The sequence below is a fragment of the Ranitomeya imitator genome, chromosome 1, assembly GCF_032444005.1.
Source record: "Ranitomeya imitator isolate aRanImi1 chromosome 1, aRanImi1.pri, whole genome shotgun sequence".
NCBI lineage: Eukaryota > Metazoa > Chordata > Amphibia > Anura > Dendrobatidae > Ranitomeya > Ranitomeya imitator.
Window position 1 is genome coordinate 645,637,364 of NC_091282.1, and position 24,476 is coordinate 645,661,839.

Genomic DNA, 24,476 nt, shown 5'->3' on the forward strand with positions numbered 1-24,476 from the left:
GAAGGACCTTCGTGATGTCATGGTCATGTGACGCGACGTCACCGCAGGTCCTGCTCGCATAGCAACCCTGAGACCGGACGGCCGCGTGCAGCGCTGAGAGATGAGTATATCATTTTTTATTTTAATTCTTTTTTTTTTTTTTTTTTCACAAATATGGTTCCCAGGGCCTGGAGGAGTCTCCTCTCCTCCACCCCAGGTAGCAACCGCACATTATCCGCTTACTTCCCGCATGGTGGGCATAGCCCCATGCGGGAAGTAAGTGGACCAACGCATTTCTATGAGTGCAGAATTGCTGCGATTCAGCACAAAAGTGACATGCTGCGGGTTGTAAACCGCTGCGTTTCTGCAGTTTTTCCTGCAGCATGTGCACAGCGGTTTGCGGTTTCCCATAGGTTTACATATTTACTGAAAACGCAATGGAAACTGCTGCGGACCCACAGCATCAAAAATCGCTGCGGTTCTGCGGTAAAAACCGCAACGTGTGCACATAGCCTTAACCCATAAAGTCATTATTGCTGTAAAAACTCAAGATATGCGTAAATCTCCCACCAAGCAGACTGGAGAATAAGGCAACAAATGCGCAGATACAAAAAATTATATAGAAACACAGGCAGCAGTAATGGGGGCTACGTGGTGGGAGGCAGCCACCTCATGACAGGGGAAGCGTCACTGGATCATTTAACCTCTCGTCCCAGAGACTTCCTTGCAGCCAGCCCATAGCTTTTATTGAGCAAACTAGGAGTAGTAGTTACTGTAGAGCAGTAATCAGCTGGAGGGGCAATAAGGCCCTGGTGGTATGAGGCCACCTATCAGAGCCACCACTGTGTACAGACAACCTCTGGGGAGGGCACGGGCTACATTTAGTGTTTATTACAGCCAGACTTCTCCTTTATATATTGGGCAGACATTACACATGATGCTAAATGCACATTTTCACTTTCTGCTCAGTTTTCCTGAAGCTGGAAATGAAGATTTATATATTTGTGAAGCTGATCTAAAACAACAAAAGCAGAAAGAAATATCCAGTTTTAACAATAAAAAAACCCACATTATAGTTATATGGGAGTTGTAGTTTGAAACAGTGACAAGGGCAGATCTATAGGCTTGAACTGGAAAAATAGGGTGGTTGTGTACAATAGTGGCAAGGTCCACCCGCCATGTATATAAACTATTTATATCGGAGTTATAGCACTTTACAAGCCAACGCTGAAGGGGAGAGAAGTCTTTGGTGCAGCCAGTTGAAGTGAGCACAAAAAAAAAAAACCCCAATGGAGACCATTGTGAGGAAAGGGGTATAGAAATGGCAGCTGACCCCTCAACTAAGCAGGGTTAACTGTGAGAGGGGCTCTACAAGGTCCATGCTAATAGCCTAATTTTAGGTGCTGAGAGTTGCTGTCCTGATATCCTGAAGCTCAGGACAGTTTATGACAGGATCACAATGCTGATCATCTGATCTCTCTAAACAGGAGAATATATATATATTTTTTTTTTTTTTAAGACGCTTGTGACAATTCCCCCGGAGACATGATCATTTCTTAACAGTTGAGAAAGTTAAAACGGTTAAAAAAAAAACCCGAAACACCCCAGCACAATACAAGACACGATATAAAGCGTTAGATTAGGCGGGAGGCTCAGCAGAAGTGATGGAGGAGGATGCACCTGCCACCATGCAACTGATTGACTGCCAGAACACGCCGAAGGATGACGCTCCATACTACCATTCCTTCTCTAGTATGTGGATTAGAAACTGATTTTCATGATCAGGTTGCAGACTGATGAAGATGTTCAATGTTTGTCTTTTTGAAGTTTTTTTTTTTTTTTTAAAGCCCCCACGTCTCCCCTGTATAGGAAAAGGTAGTCAGGTTCTGCCCAGTCAGGAAAGGGAAACTCCGTTTAGCTGAAAAACAAAAACATTTTTTAATAATTATAAAGAGTCACTCGATACAGGACCAATCCCATATTACGTGCTGAGTTGTAAAGGTAAGTTCATACAGGACGTTTGTTGCTTTTTTTTCCTGCAGCAAAACCTGATCATCTTGGTAGGAAAAAAGCTGCGTCAAAAACGCAAGTTTAGGTGCGTTTTTTTGTTGCGTATTTGTTGCGGGGTTTTTTTTCTCTCTGTCCAATGTCCTTGGATTTTCAGCAGCTAAAAACGCAGCAGATAATGATACCTGCGTTTTTGCTGCATTTTTTCAACACCCATTCAAGTCAATGGGTGAAAAGACGCAGCAAAAACGCTAAAAGAAGTGACATGCTCTATGTCCAAAAAACCCAGCAAAGCACAAAATACTGATCAAACAAAAAAACCAATGTGTGTGCACGAGATTTATGAAATCTCATAGGCTTTGCTGGTATTGTAAACAGCAGCTGAAAATTAGCATAAAAAAAAGCAGCAAAAAACATCCTGTGTGAACTTACCCTTAACTCCTTCACGACATGCGCCATACTAGTACAGTGCATGTCGTGCCTCCCCCGCTTCGGCGCTGAGCCCACATCAAAGTCGCGACATGTCAGCTGTTTTGTACAGCTGACATGTGCGTGCAATAGCGGCAGGTGGAATCGCGATCAACCCGCCGCTATTAATTACAATCGTTGACAGCGGCATTTAACTACCGCCTTCGGGCCGGAAATGCGCGCATCGCCAACCCCCGTTACATGATTGGGGGTCAGCGATGCGTCGGCATGACAAACTGAGGTCTCCTTGAGACCTCTATGGTTGTTGATGCCGGCTTGCTGTGAGCACCACCCTGTGGTCGGCGCTCATAGCAAGCCTGTAATTCAGCTACATAGGAGCAATCTGATGAGGCTAAAATATGAAGAAAAAAAAATATAAAAGTTTAAATCTAAATCACCCCCCTTTCGCCACATTCAAAATAAAACAAAAATCAAACCTACACATTTGGTATCGCCGTGTTCAGAATTGCAATTTTCTTTTTCTTTTTTTTTTTGTAGCAAAGTTTGGATTTTTTTTCACCACTTAGATAAAAAAAATAACCTAGACATGTTTGGTGTCTATGAACTCGTAATGACGAGGAGAATCACAATGGCAGGTCAGTTTTAGCATTTCGTAAACCTAGCAAAAAAGCCAAACAACAAACAAGTGTGGGATTGCACATTTTTTTGCAATTTCACCACACTTGGAATTTTTTCCCGTTTTCTAGTACAAAACATGGTAAAACCAATGGTGTCGTTCAAAAGTACAACTCGTCCCACAAAAAATAAGCCCTCACATGGCCATATTGACGGAAAAATAAAGTTATGGCTCTGGGAAGGAGGGGAGCGAAAAACGAAGACGCAAAAACGAAAAAGGGCCGCGGCGGGAAGGGGTTAGTGTGCCTGTCTGGGAGGAGCATATACATTTTAGATTGGCTCCCAGACCTTCACATTGCTGCCCAGGACTCCCCCCACATTCCTCTTGGGGCCACTGATTGGAATGTGACCGCTGCAGACAACCAGATGCTGGAATTCCAGTGCATCCTGCTGACAGCCCAGCTCCTACTGGGGTACAGAAACTAAGCTGATAGGTGTTGGACCACCACTGAATCAGGCCAGAAGACCCCTATGACATCAGGTCCGGGGGAGTTGCTCACCTGGTCTCTTTGTTACTGGTTTCTTCTATGACTGATTTCTCTTCTGCCTTTTCCTCCACCTCTAGATCCTCCGATGCAGCGGGTTCGCTGTTGTCATCTTTTCTGGCCTCCGGCGTCTGCTTGGCCTCTTTTTTCGCAGGTTCCTTGTTCTCAGACTTGTCATCCTGCTCTTCATCTGCCTTCGATCTTTTGGGAGAGCTCTGAGGAGGGAAAGTCAGATGTGTTCTGAATCATGTCCTGACAGCCTCTACTATGCCAGATTACAAAGATTTAACCCTGGTCGTAAGCCACAACTTCCTGCAATGTACGAGATGCATATTAACCCTTCCATGCAGGGGCTCTCCTATAACACACCTCTGCAGCATCCTCCGCTTTCCTCTTGGCAGCGGCCTTGTCACCTTTCTCCTTGGATTGCTCATCAATCACCAGCTTCCCTTCCTCGTCACTGCTGCCATCATTGCCCTTTTTCTCTCCATCCCCTTCAGGCTTTTCTTCCTCATCATCATCCTCCTCCTCCTCCTCTTCAGCGTCAGCTTCTGAGCTTTTCTTTGGGGTTGCCTACAAAAGAAAAAAAGACAAACCTAAGATCCAGTGATGCCCTCCTATGGAGAATTGCTGCATTACAGCCAAGCTTGTCATGTATGGCAGGACCGCTTTATGCTATAATTCCCACATCTGAGGTTAATGGCTTCTTTACATGACTGCTTCCCTTTAGCCCCTTTGCTCCTGAGCGGTGTACTCTCCTTGCACACATCAGTTGGGTACATATGGCAGATGTCACCGAGTCTATACATGGCCGATACCACTGGGTTATACTATCAGCTCAATCGGAATTAGCCCATCATGGTAGTTAACCCCTTAGTGACCAAGCTAAATTTTTAAGATCTGACCAATGTCACTTTATGTAGTATTAACTCAAAAATGCTTCAACATATCCTGTTGATTTTGAGACTATTTTTTCGTGGCACATTATAATTTAGGATAATGGTAAATTTAGGTGGATATATTCTGCATTTATTTCTAAAAAAAAAATATCAGAAATTTTACAAAAATGTAAAAAAAAAAATTAGTAATTTTCAAACTTTTAATGATTATCCCTTTAATCCAGATAGTCATACCATAGAAAAACATTAATAGAATTTCTCTCATGTCTACCTTACATCGGCACCATTTGTAAAATGATATTTTATTTTGTTAGCCCTTTAGGAGGTTTAGAAATGTAGCAGCAATTTTTCAAGGAAATTTACAAAATTTAAATTTTTTGATGGACCTATGAAGGTTGAAGTGACTTTAGGGGTCATATATTGGGGGGAAAAAAACAATAAGTGTTACCATTTTAAAAACAGTACTCCCACCATATTGAAAACTGCTGTCAGGTAGGTTATTAGCCCTTCAGGTGATTTTCAGGAATTCATGCAAAGTAACATGACAAGAATAAAAGTATTTTTATCCCCTAAATGTCAGTAACTTCTGAACAGACCACTATCACCAGCAGACTACGGCCGCTATTTGGCCGTGAATTGCCATGGCAAACATTAGGACCATACAATCAAGATCTCAGGGTGCCAATGGGGATAAAGAGGAAGCCCCCACACTCTGTTAAACATTTATATGATGTAGTCACTACAGACAGCAGCATCTAAGGGGTTAAACAGATATGGATGATGACAACACTCATCGTGGCCGATGCAGCAAGTTGTCAGCTATAGCGTACAGCTGACAGCTGCTGGACTCACCTGTATGGGGAGACTTCTCATATCTCAGGTCAGTAAAAAAATGTATTAGCAGTCACTAAGGGGTTAATCCCCCATGAATGATGCTTTCAATAGCAATTGTGGCTTCTAAGCAGTTTGTCTATTTGACAAAATCTAAAAAGTGGGCTCACAAATCTCTAAGAGTTGGAGCTTTTTACCTTCTCTCCATCTTTATCACCACCTCGGCCTGCTGCTTTTGACCCTCTCTTCCGGGAAGGCTGAGGAAAAATTAACATGAATGTATGATATTAAAAATGTAATAAAAACACATTTGACCAATTTACTTAAAGCCTGTATGGAAGCAGACCTGATAATCTGACGCTTGTACGGTGGGATTATTCTCGATCTCCCACAGCCCGTCACTGAATCCTTTCCTCTTGTTGGCTTTCCCGAACTTCTCCTTGGTCTCTTCGTACGGGAAGATGTCTTTAGGACCCAAGTGGGCTCTGATAAGAGAAGGAATTCACCATTAATACCTGGAGTAGACACAGGACCTCAATATGGCTCATTTCCTCTGATACTCACGTTTCATGAGTCCCGAAAAAGAAGACTTGGTACTTATTCGCCGACTTTGATGTGGGTTCAGGGACTTCGTCAATCTGGAAGGAATTAATAGCAAGTGTTAGGACTAAGAAAATGTCAAGACCTCAGAAAATGCAGAAGCCGACAACTGCAGCACAGGAACATGAATAAGAAGACTAGTAAATGGTACAAGGGCCAGTAGAACACAAAGCATATTGTTAGGCACGTGGGCGCATGTCACTGAGGCCACATGTGCCGCTAACCACCCACAGAATTACATATTAATATGCAGGGAAGAGACGATCTGTTGGCATCACGCCATGGTTTCCCTTGCTGCATGAGCCCCTGCGTCCTGGCAGACCAGCAGATGAAAGGCCGTAGTGCGGAGTCATGCTGGCTGCTTTACAGGTCTGTGCCACGGCTGTATGGAGGGGTGGAAGCACATTTATAGATCCACCTAGGCTATAAATACAGGCTCGGCTACAAGGCCAAAGAAAAGCTCCTGGGTGCAAGACAAGGCTCCCATCACTATAGCCCGCCTCCTATAGCCTCCCCTGCCCCCAGAGATTCACATACTTGCTCACACAGACTGCAGGCAGCGTCGTGCAGCTGGCACCAGGGAGGTGCAGACAGTTCTGACCATGGGTCTTGCAGTACATTGAGTATGATGGAGTCTCCTTCATGTTGGTCACTAGTTAAATCAGGAGTGACCGGTCCTGGGCGATACCAGTGAGCCGTCACAGTAAGTCTCACATGAAAGTAAATGCCACATTATCACCGGGCTGTAATTATGTGGGCAGCTCTGCGCTGGGTGTAAACCCTATTGTTCTAGTTGTCCGTCACACCCCAGCCTGACTCATTACATACAGCATAACTGCTCGCTCCTGACTACAGCCAGCGTAAAAATGACCGGCAAACAGCAGTGTCACGTGGCCATAAAAGTAATCCAGCTAGACACAGGCGGTGCTGCCCATAATGCGAAGTGTATGGGGACAATAGTCGGGCCAGTGTGGTTGGGAGGAAGAGGGGTTCATTGAGAAAGTGTGGAACGGAAGATGTGGGAGTTTTGTTGAGCCAGCAGGATCTGTACATATACTTTTTGCAAACAGAGTGAAGAAAATTTTGCGTGCCGACTGATATGTCGCATTGCTGACTGGTGCGAATTATGCACCCATGCAATAAGGCCTACACTCGGGGGTCAATTTGTAAAAGCAAGTGCCCTGAATTGAGCACAGGGAAACAGATCCTGACCCATGCCCTCTCCTGGGTAGTCATAGCAAATGCCACAAAGTGTACAACACTCAGTGTGCCAAGCTGGAATCACCATGGGGGGGGGGCGCAACTCTACATTTGCTTGCATTCACCATGTAGCTTTTAATAATGCAATCTCATCTGGTAATATGGGAGCTCGGGCGTGTGCCAGCCCCTTCAGCTGCTCGCTGTTCTTAGCTACCTGGCAAGCAGTGATGCAAACAGCCCTTAGGCCGGCACTTGATGTGGAGAGACAACCGGATGATGTCCAGGAGCCAGAAGGAGATCAAAGCTCAGACTCCACAGAAAATCAACTTGGGGCAACAACCTACTGCAAGCCCCCATAAATTAAAGTTTGGGTGCAGCTTAAGTGCCAAGTTTGCAAAAGGTCATTTTTTTTTTTACTGTACTCTATAATACACAGTGCATGTGACACAATTTATCAAGCAGTCAAACTTGGAGGGAGAGGACTATGAAGACAACCAAGCACCGAGTTCAAGTGGCAACAAATTTTCTTGCTGTGGCATGTTTTATTCTACAAAGCCAAGATATAAAAATTGAACAGAGCAGAACTAAAAAAGGTTCAGCCCATTCTGTCAGGGGTGGATACAGATCACGGTAGTATCTGCCTAAGGACATTTGTGGAAAAAAAAAGGCCTCGTTAAAAATTGCACTACCCACTTCTCCAGTGTAGTCCCCTAAGCTGGGCACAACAGAGCTGCCGCTGAGGGGCCCGTGCAGATATTCTCAAAGGGCTCCAAAGGACGGCGGCTAACTCAAAGATCATCTGGACCCCATTGATCCTGAGAACACCACTCTGAAGGGAGCAGATGTTGATCATCAGTGAGGGCTCCAGGCAATCAAAGTTGTCACTAGTTCTATGGATAATTTACAATGTACAGATCCCTTTTAGGGCACGTTCTCACAGGGCGTTTTTGCTGCTTTTTTTCTGCAACAAAACCTGATCTTCTTGGCAGGAAAGAAGCTGCATCACAAACGCAGGTTTAGGTGCGTTTTTTTTTCTCTGTCCATGCTAATGTCCTTGGATTTTCAGCAGCAAATGAAAAAAAACGCAGCAAAAACACAGGTATCAACACCCATTCAGGTCAATGGGTGAAAAAAACGCTGAAAGAAGTGACAAGCTCTATGTCCGAAAAACGCACCAAAGGACAAAATACTGATCACACAAAAAACCAATGTGTGTGCATGAGGTTTCTGAAATCTCATAGGCTTTGCTGGTACTGTAAAAAGCAGCTGAAAAATAGCATTAAAAAAAAACGCAGCAAAAACACCCTGCGTGAACTTACCCTAAAGGTGCGTATAGAGGAGAGCGTGGCAAGCAACATCACGTCTCGCTGATATCTGCAAAAGTGAGGGGAGCAGGACTAGCACTAAGTGGCCACCCCATATATGATGTTGGAAAAAAAAATTGAATATATATATATATATATATATATATATATATATATATATATATATATATATATATATATATATATATATATATATATATATATATACACACACACTCCGTTACCGCCGCTATTAACCCTGTGTGTCCCCAACTTTTTACTATTGATGCTGCCTATGCGGCATCAATAGTAAAAAAATGTAATGGCGAAACCGCTACGTCATCTGGGTAATTTCGCATTGCATCCTGGGAACGGAAAATGGTGGCAGGCACGAGCAGCTCGGCGGAGCTTCGTTGGATCCCAGGGGTGAGTATATAACTATTTTTTATTTTAATTATTTTTTTTAACAGGGATATGGTGCCCACACTGCTGTATACTACGTGGGCTGGGCAACATACTGCGTGAACATGCATATTCTAGAATACTCGATGCGTTAGAATCGGGCCACCATTGTGTGTGTGTGATTGAATATAATATATACACACACACAAACATACACAAGGCAGCAATATAAACTACATGCAGGAAGAGGAACAGTCCAGGAAAGGGAAGTAACCAACTGCTGCACCTGATTCAATTCTTACAGGTCACCTACTCACAGGGCCATGTAGTCACCCTGGCGACTCTGCACCTGTAGAACCCACCTCCTAATGGACCCATATGGTGATGGCACCCCTGGATGTTTTAGCATATGACCCCCTATAACAGTGGTAGTAAAACTATGGCTGGCACAAGGGGACACAAAGCCCACGCATGGGGATCTCACCGAGATGGCGAGTGTGCCCAGAGGTGGAACTGAAGAGATAAGCGTTGGAACGGGCAGAGGTGAGCATTTTTTTTTTTTTTAATGTGTGGCCATTATACAGTATGGAGCAGTATATGGGGCCATTATACAGTATGGAGCATCATGTGGGGCCATTATACAGTATGGAGCATCATGTGGGGCCATTATACAGTATGGAGCATCATGTGGGGCCATTATACAGTATGGAGCATCATGTGGGCCATAATACTGTATGGAAGACAATGCAGGGCCCCGTTATACTGTATAGAGCACTATGTGGAGCCCATTACACTTTATGGCAGAATACGTGGGGCCCATTACACTGTATGCAGCGCTATGTGGAACCATTGTACTATATGGAGGACATTTTGTGCACATACTGTATGGAGGACTATGTGGGGTCCATTGTACTGTAATGGAGCGCCTTTTAAGCCCATTATATCGTATGGAGAGCTGTGTGGGGATTACCTTTGGAAAAAAATCACACTGTGATGGGTCATTCTTTGTTGGGGGAATTGAGGGAAGAGGATAAAGTAAGGTCATCATACTGTGTATGGAGGAATACTGTGTTTATGTATCCTTTACATATTTACATCCGACCATTGGGTCATATGGTTTTTACTGCTGTTACATAACATATTATTCCACTATAATTCCAAAAGTTAATTGTTTTATTTGATAAGGAAAAACTTCCTCAATTGTAGATTTGTTTTTAATATCTTTCACTTTGTTAAAGCTTTTAATTTTGCCCCTCTGTGTATTTAGTTTGACATCCCATGATTAAAGGGTTATTCTCATTACGATAAAGGGTTACGATTGCAAAGATGTTGTAAAAACAAATAACTTGGCAATTTTACTTCTGAATAAAAATTCCCCCTTAATTCTCAAGAACAGACCTCCACTGCAATCGGTGGCTAGTATCTTAAGCTTGGACTGCAGCGCTTACAAGCTCTTTGCTATAGACGCTAATGTAGGAGTTGTTTTTCTAATCTAAAACCTCAGTATTCCGGTTAAATTGCCGTGTTGGCACTTTGCAATAAATAAGTGGGTTTTAGATTGCAGTTTGGGCACACTGTCTCTAAAAGGTTCGCCATCACTATATCATGTGCAATCAGGAAGCAGAGGACCAGCATTTTGGCGTTCGCCAAAGACCTGGCAGCAGCATATTACATGCGGATAAGAAGTGTCTGCTTCCCCAGAGCTCGGGCGCACAGCCAATATATGACAGACCCATAGAGATAAGAACGGCAGCCAGTGGCAGATAATCCGGGATGACTGCGCTCAATCCATGTTATTCTGACACACTGCACATACACCATAGGGCTCTGTCAGCCTGGCTGCACATCAGGGGTCACAGCTCCGGGTTCTGCTCCACTGCGCATTCCTGGGACTCCTGTAAGGTCTTTACATTCAAACTATAACCCCGCTGGGCCAGGAACAGGACCTCGACATCACAGTCTGTCAGTAACACGATTACAGGAGAGGAATAAGCGGATGATGCACTGATGACCTGAGCCAAGCCTTAATACTAAATTCACAGTACTCTGCTGCTCCACCAATATGGCCTCCTCCATGAGGACAGACAGGGAGACAGCCCTCAGATCTCAATCTTGCGAACACTGGGAAGACCAAACCAGACCAAATCCAAGCAGAAAAAAAAAGTCAAGGCAGAGAGAAGACAGTCAAGGAGGAATTAGCAAGTTAAGAAGAAGAAAGCTCGGACCCTGAATGGCAGCTCTGATCCCTCTAAGCACTATAATTGATCATCACTGGGCCAAAACCAGACAGGGGTCCCTGTTAGGACCAGACAATAAAGGCTTTTTAACAAGGATGAAAATGTAAGCTGCCTATAGACCACAATATTTACTAAATGTAATACTTACCCCAAGCCCCATTTTCACTATAATATACAAAAATCCTTGGTCTGAAAATCTAAATCACTTATAGGCAAAAAAGAGTTCAGGGCAGCAGATAGTGAACCAAGAGAAAGTTTAGGCACCTATAGTGCTGGCAGAATGCTGATGAAAGCCAGTTCCAGAACCTATAATTCAGACAGAACAATGATGAAGCACAACATCAAGTTGCAGAATCTACAGTTGTCATGATGCCGATCAACGGCACATTACAGAGCCCACAGTGCTGACAAAGCAGATGAGCCACAAATGCATGTTCCAGAACCTATAGTCAAAGTAAAGTGATAAAGTAACTGAATAAAAAAAAAAAAAAAGAGACAATTATGTATGGGAAGCTACAGTGCAAGGCACGAAAGTGTGGATACTTCATTGCACATTAGATTTGTATGTACATCGAAAGGTTTTTTTTTTTTTTGAGAGACCACCCCTCTAAAAGTCTGAAATGGTGGCAAAATGTGGAGACATGTACAGGGTCGTGGCAAACACTGGGGCACTGGATCACCACCATGAAGGCCACCAGTAACAGCCCTGGCTAGTAAACGTAGGAATGATCCACCTGCACCTATAAACCTAACATTATCGGTCCGCACTAGGACATGCTGGGACACTTCCAACACGAGGTAAGTGCTGCAGTGCAGTATATGAAGCAGGTGGAAATATAGGGCAGAGTACACTTGGCAGAGACCTGGGTAAACAGGCGGCCTTACGAGAACCATCAGCGCAGTCGTAGTGGATTACCCAGCATGCACCACTGCATGCAACCTTCCCATGAAGCACAAGTTAGCAGCTACCCCTTTAATAAGATGATCACCACAATGAAACAATATGCAGCCAAAAGAAAAAACGCTTACTGGTGACTGGGTTCAACCGAGTAATTGCACCCACAATCCGCCAGTGGATTGTGAGATTACTACACTGGTGGATGTCAGGGCACGATGGGAGTCAAACTGGAAAGGGACTAAAGGACTGAAACTGACCCAGGGGACCCACTGATGGGACAGCTGGTGATACAGCATGAGAAGAGTGAACTACAAGCACCACAAGCCAACTACAAACCATCATTACTAATGAGTGATTAGGCCACAAATTGGGAGACGTCAGCAGGGTGGAGGCTCGCAGGGCTCCTGTCTGATGGTCATGGACTACTGGTGTTGATGTCAGGTCATCGTATCAGAGGGGAAACATCCAAAGGACTATACAAGCCAGCGAGAGAGAGTGAGTAGACATCACACCCCGTCATACACTTTAGATATATACAGGTTCATCCATCACCCACTTATACACCCTACAGACCTGGGTATACATCTACAGCATGTTTTTGTGAGTATGTAGTGTGAACATAGAGAATATATAACTCCTCCACATTTATACACAGTACATGATAATCTATACACAGTATACTATAACACCTCACTAATTACATACATATACACTAGCTATAGACAACCATCCAATACCTCATACAGTGTGCACTACAGATACAAATAAACTGTGCATATACACAGTACACATCCTTACACTTCAGCTGTAGACACAGGGTCATGTGTTACACCTCCATTCCACATTATAAAAATTACTGTATGTGCAATATACACAGTACACAAAGCATCTACATAGTATATACACAATACAAACATTACACTATACACATTCATACATTACCCTCCCACACCAGATAGATATACACACTATATTGTATACATATCCCCCATCTTGTGGAATTCTGTGCCCCAACATGTCCAGTTATCCACCACATTTGGATCCTTTAGATGGAACCTGAAAACCCACCTCACCCAAAAAAAAACCCAAAAAACGCTTACAACCTGTAATGACCTCGCTGCCTCCTCAACACCATCGGAGCTCCTGCAACCCTCAATCTACTGTCTCCATCCCCACCATCCTGTAGAATGTAAGCCCGCAAGGGCAGGGTCCTCGCCCCTTTGTATCAGTCTGTCATTGTTAGTTTGTTTTCTAGAACAGGGGTCCCCAACTCCAGTCCTCAAGGCCCACCAACATGTCATGTTTTCAGGATTTCCTTAGTCTTGCCCAGGTAATAATTGCATCACCTGTGCAATGCAAAGGTAATCCTGAAAACATGACCTGTTGGTGGGCCTTGAGGACTGGAGTTGGGGACCCGTTCTAGAATATGCATGTCCGCCAAGCCACGTAGTATATTGCCCAGCCACGTAGGTCACCATTTAAAAAACAAACAATAAACACACTCGCCTTCCGATCCGAGGGCCCCTTGTAGTTCTGTCGCCTGTGAGGTACAGGCGGCAGCTTCTGGTCCCAGCCTGCTCACGCAGGTGCGCAGGGCCTATGACGACGTCACGGTCACATGACCGTGACGTCACGTCAGGTCCTGGTTGCGCAGGGCCTGTGATGATGTCGTGGTCACATGACCGTGACGTCACGGCAGGTCCTTCTGCCAGACGATCTGTGCAAACGGAACGTGGTGGTTGTATCGCGAGGAGTGGGAAAGGCGGCGTAGGCGAGTACGTAATCGTTTTTTTTTTTAAATTATTTTTAACATTAGATGTTTTTGCTATTGGCGCTGCATAGGCCGCGTCAATAGTAAAAAACTTGGTCACACAGCGTTAATAGCAGCGGTAATGGAGTGCGTTACTCGCAGCATAACGCGGTCCGTTACCACGGGCAATAACCCTGTGTGAGTAGTGAGCGGAGGGGTGTATGCGGGCGTCGGGCAGTCAGTGCGGGGAGTAAGGAGCGGCCATTTTCTTCCGGACTGTGCGCGTCGCTGATTGGTCACGGCAGCCATGACAGGCAGCTGCCGAGACCAATCAGCCAATTATAATATATAATATATATGTGCATGAATCTAGGCCATGTGAAAAAAACAGACATATTCGATATACCGTAGATTATACTTCTCAAAAATATTTTTTCACAAATTTCCCAAAAAAAATTTCAGAAAACTTACAGTAATAGATGAAATGAAGGTTCTTAGCGCATAAATTGGCTAATTCATGTGTGCCCATCAACCACAGCAAGGTGACCTCCCTCTCCCACCAGCCTACAACTATGGACAAGACATGTCACTAAGGGTACCGTCACACAGTGGCATTTTGATCGCTACGACGGCACGATTCGTGACGTTCCAGCGATATACTTACGATCTCGCAGTGTCTGGCACGCTCTTGCGATCAGGGACCCCGCTGAGAATCGTACGTCGTAGCAGATCATTTGAAACTTTCTTTCGTCGTCTAGTGTCCCGCTGTGGCGGCATGATCGCATCATGTAAAAAAGGTGTGCACGATATTGTATACGATGTGCGCATAGTAACCAACAGCTTCTACATTGCAAATACGTCGTGAAGTTATCGCTCCAGCGTCGTGCATTGCAAAGTGTGACCGCAGTCTACGACGCTGGAGCGATATTGGAGCGATGCTGGAGCGTCACGGATCGTGCCGTCGTAGCGACCAAAGTGCCACTGTGAGACGGTACCTTAAGGCTAAAGGCCCCGTCACACATAGTGACGCTTGAGCGATTCTGGCAACAATACGACCTGTCAGGGATCGCTCAAGCGTCGCTATGTGGTCGCTGGTGAGATGTCACACAGTGCGATCTCCCCAACGACGCAGCAGCGATGCGGCGAACTGTAGCGACCTGTAGCGATCTGTAGAACGATGCTATTTCATGATGATTCAATGGGACGTCCTGTCAGCGAGGTCGTTGGTAAGGTGTCAAACACAGCGATGTGTGCTACCCAGCGGGACCTCAACGATCAAAAAATGGCCCAGGCCATTCCGACACGACCAGCGATCTCACAGCAGGGGCCTGATCGCTGCTACATGTCACACATAGCGAGATCGCTACTGAGATCGCTGTTGCGTCACAAAACTTGTGACTCAGCAGCGATCTCGCTGTGTGCGACGGGGGCTTTAGCCTACAATTTATGGGCAGGTAGAGCTGATTACAGCCACCTGAGAGGTCAATGGGAGGAGTGCAAGATAAGCCAGGAGGCAGCCTGCATCCAGTGAATAAATAAGAAAAAAAACAAAAAAAACAACCAGCACTCAATGTGAACACCTTGCGGATTGTATGCGTTTTTGCCACGAAAACGCATACACAACACAGCCTATTTAATTCAATGGGATTCCGCAATGCTGTGCTAATGCTGTGTATTTTTCCACGGCAGAATCGCATCGCAGAAAAATATGCAGCATGCTCATTCTTTGTGCGGAATCGCGGCAATTCCGCACACATAGGAATGCACTGATCCGCTTACTTCCCGCATGGGGCTATGCCCACCATGCGGGAAGTAAGCGGATCATCTGCGGATGGTACCCAGGGTGGAGGAGAGGAGACTCTCCTCCAGGCCCTGGCAACCATATACCTGTATAAAAAAAAAAAATTAAAATAAAAAATAGTTTTATTCTCACCTTCCGGCAGCCCCTGCAGCCTTCCCGCTCCTCCCGTTCCCAGTGATGCCTCACAACAATGACCTGTGATGACGTAGCGGTCTCGCGTGATGCTACTTCATCTGGGGTCATTGTAGCGAGGCATCACTTGGAATGGGAGCATCTCAGGGAGCAGGAAGGCTGCGGGGGGCCACCAGAAGGTGAGAATATAATGATTTTTTAATTTTAAATTTTTTTTAACATTATATCTTTTTACTATTGATGCTGCATAGGCAGCATCAATAGTAAAAAGTTGGTCACACTTGTCAAACACCATGTTTGACAAGTGTGACCAACCTGTCAGTTTTCCAAGCGATGCTACAGATCGCTTGGAACACGCTAGCATTCCGCAAGCTAATTACGCTTGCTAAATGCTAGTGTTTAGCGGGAATACGCATGCCAATTTCCGGCGGCAGGGAGTTGCAGAATTGCCACTGAAATTTCCGTGGCAATTCTACAACGTGTGCACATAGCCTTATGGTGGAGTCATGAACACTGACCCTAATTGAGGAAAGTGAGGCCTACAGTTCTTTGGATGTCGAGGGGTCTTTTGTGACCTCTTGGATGATTCGTTGCTGCGATCTTTGGGTAATTTTGGTTGGCCGGCCACTCTTGGGAAGGTTCCCTACTGTTGCCATTTGTGGATATTGGCTCTCGCTGTGGTTTGCTGGAGTCCCAAAGCTTAAGAAATGGCTTTAGAACCTTTACGAGACTAATAAATCTCAATTACTCATTTGTAGAATTTCTTTGGATCGCGACATGATGTCTAGCTTTTCAGTAACTTTTGGGCTATTTCACTTTGTCAGGCAGGTCCTATTTAAGCAATTTCTTGATTGAGAACAGTTATGGCAGTAATCAGGCCTGGGTGTGGCTAGGGAATGGAAACGCAGAGTCCCAATGATGTGATAAAACACAGTTAATTTATGTTTTAAGGGGGAGGGGGGCAATCACTTTCACACAAAGCCCTGTAGGTTTGGATTTCTTTTTCCCTTAATAATAAAGGCCTTCATTTAAAAACTGCATTTTGTGATTACTTGCGTTATCTTCCTCTAATATTTACATTTGTTGTGAGGATCTGAAACATTTTAGTGTGACAAACATGCAAAAGAATAGGAAATAAGGAAGGGGGCACCACACGCCCTACACCTGTAGTGTCGCACATGCCCTACACCTGTAGTGTCACACACTATAGCTGCACATCATCACAGTGTCACACACTATAGTTGTATACCATCACACACACAGTCACACACTATAGATGTACACTGTCACGATAATATGAATATGCCATATTTTGAGTATATCCCCAAAAGGTCCATGGCTTTTCCAACTCCCCCCCCCCTCCCCCCATCACTCTGCCTATTAAGTTCTTCTCTTTTTGCCTGCAAGCAACTCCCTCCCCCCCTGCTATATAGTGTATAGTGAGCCCAGTGTGCCAGCAACACTCACTGGAATCTCTGAAGAGTTTTTATGGCTCGGAGCTGGGAAAACCAGCCTGTCCCCAACTCCTCATTCCCCCTCCACACCTGATACCAGCCAAAACTGGTAGAGAAACTGCATGGGACTCTCTTGTTCTTGTAAAGTTATGTATACTGGCACCGAACCGGGCTAGAGATAAGGATTATATATTCCGGATGTCCATCGAGAGATCTATAGCTCACTGAAATCGCAAGGAGCTAAACCCAACGAGTTGCAAGGAGCGGATTTCTCCGTAGGCGGGTCATGTATCTATGCCATGTTCATACTTAAAAGAACCCCCCTGATGTGAACATCCTGATCATAGTGTCGTTCTCATACGAGGTACATACAGCGAGGTATGTATAGAAATGGTTTGTCATAACTAAGAAAAGGGAGGATTCAGCCTCTGAGTTAGGTCACCACAGGGGGAGTGCCTTGGTTTTAGGCTGAGAGATAAGTGAGTGAGACAGCAGTCTTCAGTGTCTTTGTCCTGGGTCTAGCTGCGAGACAGATCTGTAATGCATCTGGATATATGGTTGCCCATCCCCCACAGCAGATGGTCAGCCATGAGATGAAATAATATGAACGAAAGTTAAGTGTTTTTTAAGTGATATTCACCGCAACAGGGTAAGTGCGCGCCTACTTTTTTCTATTTGGATATTGGACTCTATATACATTTTTCTGGCAGCAGCACCCCGTTGATTAAGGTGTGGAGGATATATACAGCCGGTACCACTTTCTTTGGTGCCAGACCGATAGTGCAATACGGTCGCTGGGTTCGACATGAGCAGTGCGGATGTGTGTCTCTTTCATTTTTGGACTTAAGTGTTTTTTTTCTCAACTTTAATCCCCTTTTATTTGTAATTGTACTGTACATACGCTACTTGTTATCTTTATAATACCTTTTTATACTTCCGTAAACACTGCTTACTTTTTTTTTTTTTTTAGAGTAAAATATATAAAATTACTAGCTTTGTCCCTCCTTGCTCTATAACGAACTGTCACGTTCTCTGAAGTGAATTACGCTTCTAATTTGGGTTGGTCCCGGAGCCGTTAACAATTAAGAAATCAGAGCTGGTGGCTGCGGTTTCGTCCTGTGCGTTTGGAAGGCCTTGTAGCGACTGGCGGCGTTGATAATTATTGTTCCCGCCTGAGTGGGAGTAGTTATATGGCCCTCGCTGCAGTGCGCCCATTAGCCAGTACAAAGTAAGGCAGCCTTTCTGGCGACTAGTTATCCTAGGTGCAGTACCCTGTCTGCCCTGAGGGTAAGGGGGCACCAGAGAGCTGCAAGTTCCAAACTGGAACTGGGAAATAGATAAATCCCTTCAGAAAGAACCAGGGGCAACCAAACAACCCCGACTCATGACAAATTGGTGTGAGTGGTGGGGATGATAAAGGTATCCTCCCAGTGAACCGTGACATACACCATCACACACACACACTATAGCTGCACACCAGTCACACTATAGTTGTACATCAGTCACACTATAGCTGTACACCATCACTGTACACCAGTCACACACTATAGCTGTACACCAGTCACACACTAACTGTACACCATCAAAGTCACGTACTATAGCTGCACACCAGTCACACTATAGCTGTATACCATCAGTCACACACTATAGCTTTAAACCAGTCACACACTATAGCAGTACACCACAAAGTCACACACTATAGTTGCACACCACACAGTATAGCTGTACACGACAGTCACACACTATAGCTGTACACCATCTCACAGTCACACACTATAGCGATACACCACACACTATAGCTGAACACCAGTCACGCACTATAGCTGTACACCATCACAGTCACACATAGCTGTACACCATCACAGTCACACTATAGCTGTACACCATCACATAGTCACACTATAGCTGTACACCATCACATAGTCACACTATAGCTGTACACCATCACATAGTCACACTATAGCTGTACACCACATAGTCACACTATAGCTGTACACCACATAGTCACACTATAGCTGTACACCATCGCAGTCACACTATAGCTGTACACCATCGCAGTCACACTATAGCTGTACACCATCGCTGTACAGCATCGCACAGTCACACCATCAGTCACTATAGCTGTACACCATCGCAGTCACACCATCGCAGTCACACCATCGCAGTCACACCATCGCAGTCACACCATCGCAGTCACACCATCGCAGTCACACCATCGCAGTCACACCATCGCAGTCACACCATCGCAGTCACACCATCGCAGTCACACCATCGCAGTCACACCATCGCAGTCACACCATCGCAGTCACACCATCGCAGTCACACCATCGCAGTCACACCATCGCAGTCACACCATCGCAGTCACACCATCACATAGTCACTCTATAGCTGTACACCAGGGGTGTCAAACTGCATTCCTCGAGGGCTGCAAACAGGTCATGTTTTCAGGATTTCCTTGTACTGCACAGGTGATAATTTAATCACCAACTCATTATTTGTGTAGATTAAATTATCACCTGTGCAGTACAAGGAAATCCTAAAAACATGACCTGTTTGCAGCCCTCGAGGAATGCAGTTTGACAGCCCTGCTGTACACCATCACACAGTCACACACTATAGCTGTACCCCGCTGCACGCCATATCACACGCACGCTGTAGCTGCGCGCCATATCTCACACACACACGCTGTAGCTGTGCGCCATCTCTCACACACACACACGCTGTAGCTGTGCGCCATCTCTCACACACACACACGCTGTAGCTGTGCGCCATCTCTCACACACACACACGCTGTAGCTGTGCGCCATCTCTCACACACACACACGCTGTAGCTGTGCGCCATCTCTCTCACACACACACGCTGTAGCTGTGCGCCATCTCTCACACACACACACACTGTAGCTGTGCACCATCTCTCACACACACACACACTGTAGCTGTGCGCCATCTCTCACACACACACTGTAGCTGTGCACCATCTCTCACACACACACACTGTAGCTGTGCACCATCTCTCACACACACACACTGTAGCTGTGCACCATCTCTCACACACACACTGTAGCTGTGCACCATCTCTCACACACACACTGTAGCTGTGCACCATCTCTCACACACACACTGTAGCTGTGCACCATCTCACACACACACACACACACACTGTAGCTGTGCACCATCTCTCACACACACACACTGTAGCTGTGCACCATCTCTCACACACACACACACTGTAGCTGTGCACCATCTCTCACACACACACACTGTAGCTGTGCACCATCTCACACACACACACACTGTAGCTGTGCACCATCTCACACACACACACACTGTAGCTGTGCACCATCTCACACACACACACTGTAGCTGTGCACCATCTCACACACACACACTGTAGCTGTGCACCATCTCACACACACACACTGTAGCTGTGCACCATCTCTCACACACACACTGTAGCTGTGCACCATCTCACACACACACACTGTAGCTGTGCACCATCTCTCACACACACACTGTAGCTGTGCACCATCTCTCACACACACACTGTAGCTGTGCACCATCTCACACACACACACTGTAGCTGTGCACCATCTCACACACACACACTGTAGCTGTGCACCATCTCACACACACACACTGTAGCTGTGCACCATCTCACACACACACACTGTAGCTGTGCACCATCTCACACACACACACTGTAGCTGTGCACCATCTCTCACACACACACTGTAGCTGTGCACCATCTCACACACACACACTGTAGCTGTGCACCATCTCTCACACACACACTGTAGCTGTGCACCATCTCTCACACACACACTGTAGCTGTGCACCATCTCACACACACACACTGTAGCTGTGCACCATCTCACACACACACACTGTAGCTGTGCACCATCTCTCACACACACTGTAGCTGTGCACCATCTCACACACACACACTGTAGCTGTGCACCATCTCACACACACACTGTAGCTGTGCACCATCTCTCACACACACTGTAGCTGTGCACCATCTCTCACACACACACTGTAGCTGTGCACCATCTCACACACACACACTGTAGCTGTGCACCATCTCTCACACACTGTAGCTGTGCACCATCTCACACACACTGTAGCTGTGCACCATCTCACACACACTGTAGCTGTACAGTCACATTGCTGTATACAGTCTCACGTGCACACACGATGACATATGCCGTATAGCCGCACACGGCCGTCCTCCCCTCCCCCACCGGAGCACTTACCCGGGCCGGCCAGTGCGGGTAACCCTTCATCTTGGCGAACACCAGGTCCCCGCACTTGTATTCCTTCTGTCTGTTGGAGCGGGACATGGCGGGGGTTGAGGCCTCAGCGAATAGTCAGAGGAAAGAGCGGGAAACGCGGGAGCCACCCAGGGGTGAGGCGGGCCGGAGCTCAGGGCAGGCCGGAGGAGGAGGCGTGGAGGGCGGCTGCGGTGCGCACTGGAGGCCGCTGCGGCCTGGCTGTGGTGCGGGGCGGTCGGGAGGGCGAGGAGTCGGTGTCCGGCGCTGATGGGTCGCTGCCCATCCAGTTGTTTGTGTTTGAATCTCTCCTCTCTGGCGATGATTTGCTCCCTCCTCCGCTCTCCTCCCCTCTCTCTCCTCCTCCCGTCTGCGAATCGATTGCTCTCGTCTGCCCGTCTTTAAATACTCCGCAGGCGTCCACGAGAGCTCCGAGGCATGGATTGTCGCCATGGAAACAAAAAGGCGGGAAAATAATCTTTTCTAATGGTGCTTCTGTCTCATGTGGTTCCTGACAGGAAACATCATAAGAGCCCAGCAGTCACAGCCTTGCTAGGGATTGTAGTTCACCAAATAATTGCCTTTCCACATGGCCATAAAACTATTTTTTCGCCTTGTCGGACAAGTGTGACAAGCCAGAACTAATACAAAACCTCTCACCCGTGTGGTAAATTCACTCAGTTTTTGTAGGAGTACTAAGGTATTTTTTCCACAAAACTATGACAAAAAATAAGACCTAAATCCACAGAAACTGACCAAAAAATCCACACCACTTCAGATCCAAAAAGGCACAATTGAATTCTACAAAAAAATGTTTTCAAAAAATGCTCAAAAAAAGCCCTAAATTAAAAAAGGGCAAAATATGCAAAACAAATGCCCTATTTTTACTATTTTCAACACAAAATAAAAGCAATTTTTCATTTTTGCAAAGAAAAGTTTTTGTGTTTTTCTCTTCCATTTTCTCTATTGCTTACATCTCTAGTGCTATCGGCCCCATGCGAGGCCCCTCCACACGTCAGTGTCTCAGGTACTGTTGGTGACAGTTCATACACTTGCAGGAGACACACACGTACACCCACTGCAATGAAGGAGTCTGTGGACATGTCTGTGTATTTCCACAGACTGCGTGTTCTTGGGCAAAACCCGCTGACGTGTCTGTTTTTTTATCAGCATCCCGGCCCGCAAAACTTCCCGCACACATGCATACAGATGACATCCGTGTGTGATCAGGGTGACACGTACTTGCGCCCAGGGCCGGACTGGCAATTCTGGCAAATGCCAGAAGGGCCTGTCTGATCATGGGCTGCCTTGTCTGCTACGTTGTCTACTATATAATTGTCTAAGGGTCACTTCCGTCTGTCCTTCTGTCTGTCCTTCTGTCTGTCACGGTTATTCATTCACTGATTGGTCTCGCCAGCTACCTGTCATGGCTGCCGCGACCAATCAGCGACGGGCACAGTCCAAAAGAAAATGGCTGCTCCTTACTCCCCGCAGTCAGTGCCTGTCGCCCGCATACTCCCCTCCGGTCACCGCTAACACAGAGTTAATGCCGGCGGTAACGGACCGCGTTATGCCGCGGGTAACGCACTCCGTTACCGCCGCTATTAACCCTGTGTGTCCCCAACTTTTTACCATTGACGCTGCCTATGCGGCATCAATAGTAAAAAAATGTAATGTTAAAAATAATAATAAAAAAAAAACTGCTATACTCACCCTCCGTAGTCGCTCGCGCCAGCCGCCATCTTCCGTTGCAGGTTCCGGTGGCAAAGATGGTATGCGAGAAGGACCTGCCATGACGTCACGGTCATGTGACCGCGAGGTCATCACAGGGCCTGCGCGAGAAGGACCTGCCATGACGTCATGGTCATGTGACCACGACGTCATCACAGGCCCTGCGCGCCTGTGCTAGAAAGACCTGCCATGACGTCACGGTCATGTGACCGCGACGTCATCACAGGTCCTGCGCTCATACCAACCCTGGGACCGGAAGCTGCCGTGGACTAAAGGGGCACTCGGAAAGGTGAGTATATGTTTATTTTTTAACCTGTGACAAACCTGGCTGGGCAATATACTACGTAGCTGTGCAATATACTACGTGACTGGCCAATATACTACGTGGCTCTGTGCTGTATACTACGCTGTGCAATATACTACGTGGCTCTGTGCTGTATACTACGTCACTGGGCAATATACTACGTGGCTCTGTGCTGTATACTATGTCGCTGTGCAATATACTACGTGGCTCTGTGCTGTATACTTAGTCACTGGGCAATATACTACGTGGCTAAGCAATATACTACGTAACTGGGCAATATACTACGTGGCTGGGCAATATACTATGTGGCTGGGCAATATACTACGTGACTGGGCAATATACTACGTGACTGGGCAATATACTACGTGGCTTGGCAATATACTACGTGGTTGGGCAATATACTACGTTGCTGGGCAATATACTACGTTGCTGGGCAATATACTACGTTGCTGGGCAATATACTATGTGACGGCAATATGCTACGTGGCTGGGCAATATGCTACGTGGTTGGGCAATATACTACGTTGCTGGGCAATATACTACGAGGCTGCGCAATATACTACGTGGACATGCATATTCTAGAATAACCGATGCGTTAGAATTGGGCCACCATCTAGTTAAATAATAATAATCTTTATATAGCGCTAACATATTCCGCAGCGCTTTACACACATTATCATCGCTGTCCCCGATAGGGAATTTCGATTGTGAGCCCCATCTTTGGAATGTGGGAGGAAACCCACGCAAACACGGAGAGAACATACAAACTCTTTGCTGATGTTGTCCTTGGTGGGGTTTGAACCCAGGACTCCAGCGCTGCAAGGCTGCTGTGCTAACCACTGCGCCACCGTGCCACCCTGTTCTCAAGACACACATACTGTTAACATTTGTGATGGAGCACAAAGTTGCTTACTCAGTCACTTACCCCAGCAAGCCACAGGTATCATTAGAAATATTGGTCTTGTAGAAAATCTTCCTTTCCTCCATCCAGGATAATATTAGTAATATATCTCATCTGGTTCATGGGGATGGCGACAACATGGGCCTGTGTGATTTCATATGCCAGGGCTGAATTTCAGCCCCCAGTCCA

At 46.0% G+C, this 24,476-nt stretch overlaps 1 protein-coding gene across 1 annotated transcript; it reads right to left on the minus strand.

Annotated features, from left to right (window-relative positions):
* Window positions 1-854: 854 nt before the first annotated feature.
* Window positions 855-21,730, minus strand: HDGF (heparin binding growth factor). Its single transcript, XM_069728110.1, has 7 exons — window positions 21,337-21,730; window positions 5,870-5,943; window positions 5,652-5,790; window positions 5,503-5,562; window positions 3,945-4,148; window positions 3,591-3,790; window positions 855-1,897 (listed from the first exon to the last, which is right to left on the minus strand). Exons 1-7 carry the CDS (start codon window positions 21,421-21,423, stop codon window positions 1,894-1,896), a joined length of 768 nt encoding a protein of 255 aa, XP_069584211.1. The 5' UTR covers window positions 21,424-21,730; the 3' UTR covers window positions 855-1,893.
* Window positions 21,731-24,476: the final 2,746 nt, after the last annotated feature.

Excerpts from the sequence above, each read along its gene's own strand:
- HDGF (XM_069728110.1), bottom strand. The coding sequence starts at position 21,423 with ATGTCCCGCTCCAACAGACAGAAGGAATACAAGTGCGGGGACCTGGTG. Across the intron at positions 5,563-5,651 it reads TACAAGCGTCAGATTATCAG|CCTTCCCGGAAGAGAGGGTC; the intron begins GTCTGCTTCCAT and ends ATTTTTCCTCAG. Across the intron at positions 4,149-5,502 it reads GTGATAAAGATGGAGAGAAG|GCAACCCCAAAGAAAAGCTC; the intron begins GTAAAAAGCTCC and ends TTTCTTTTGTAG.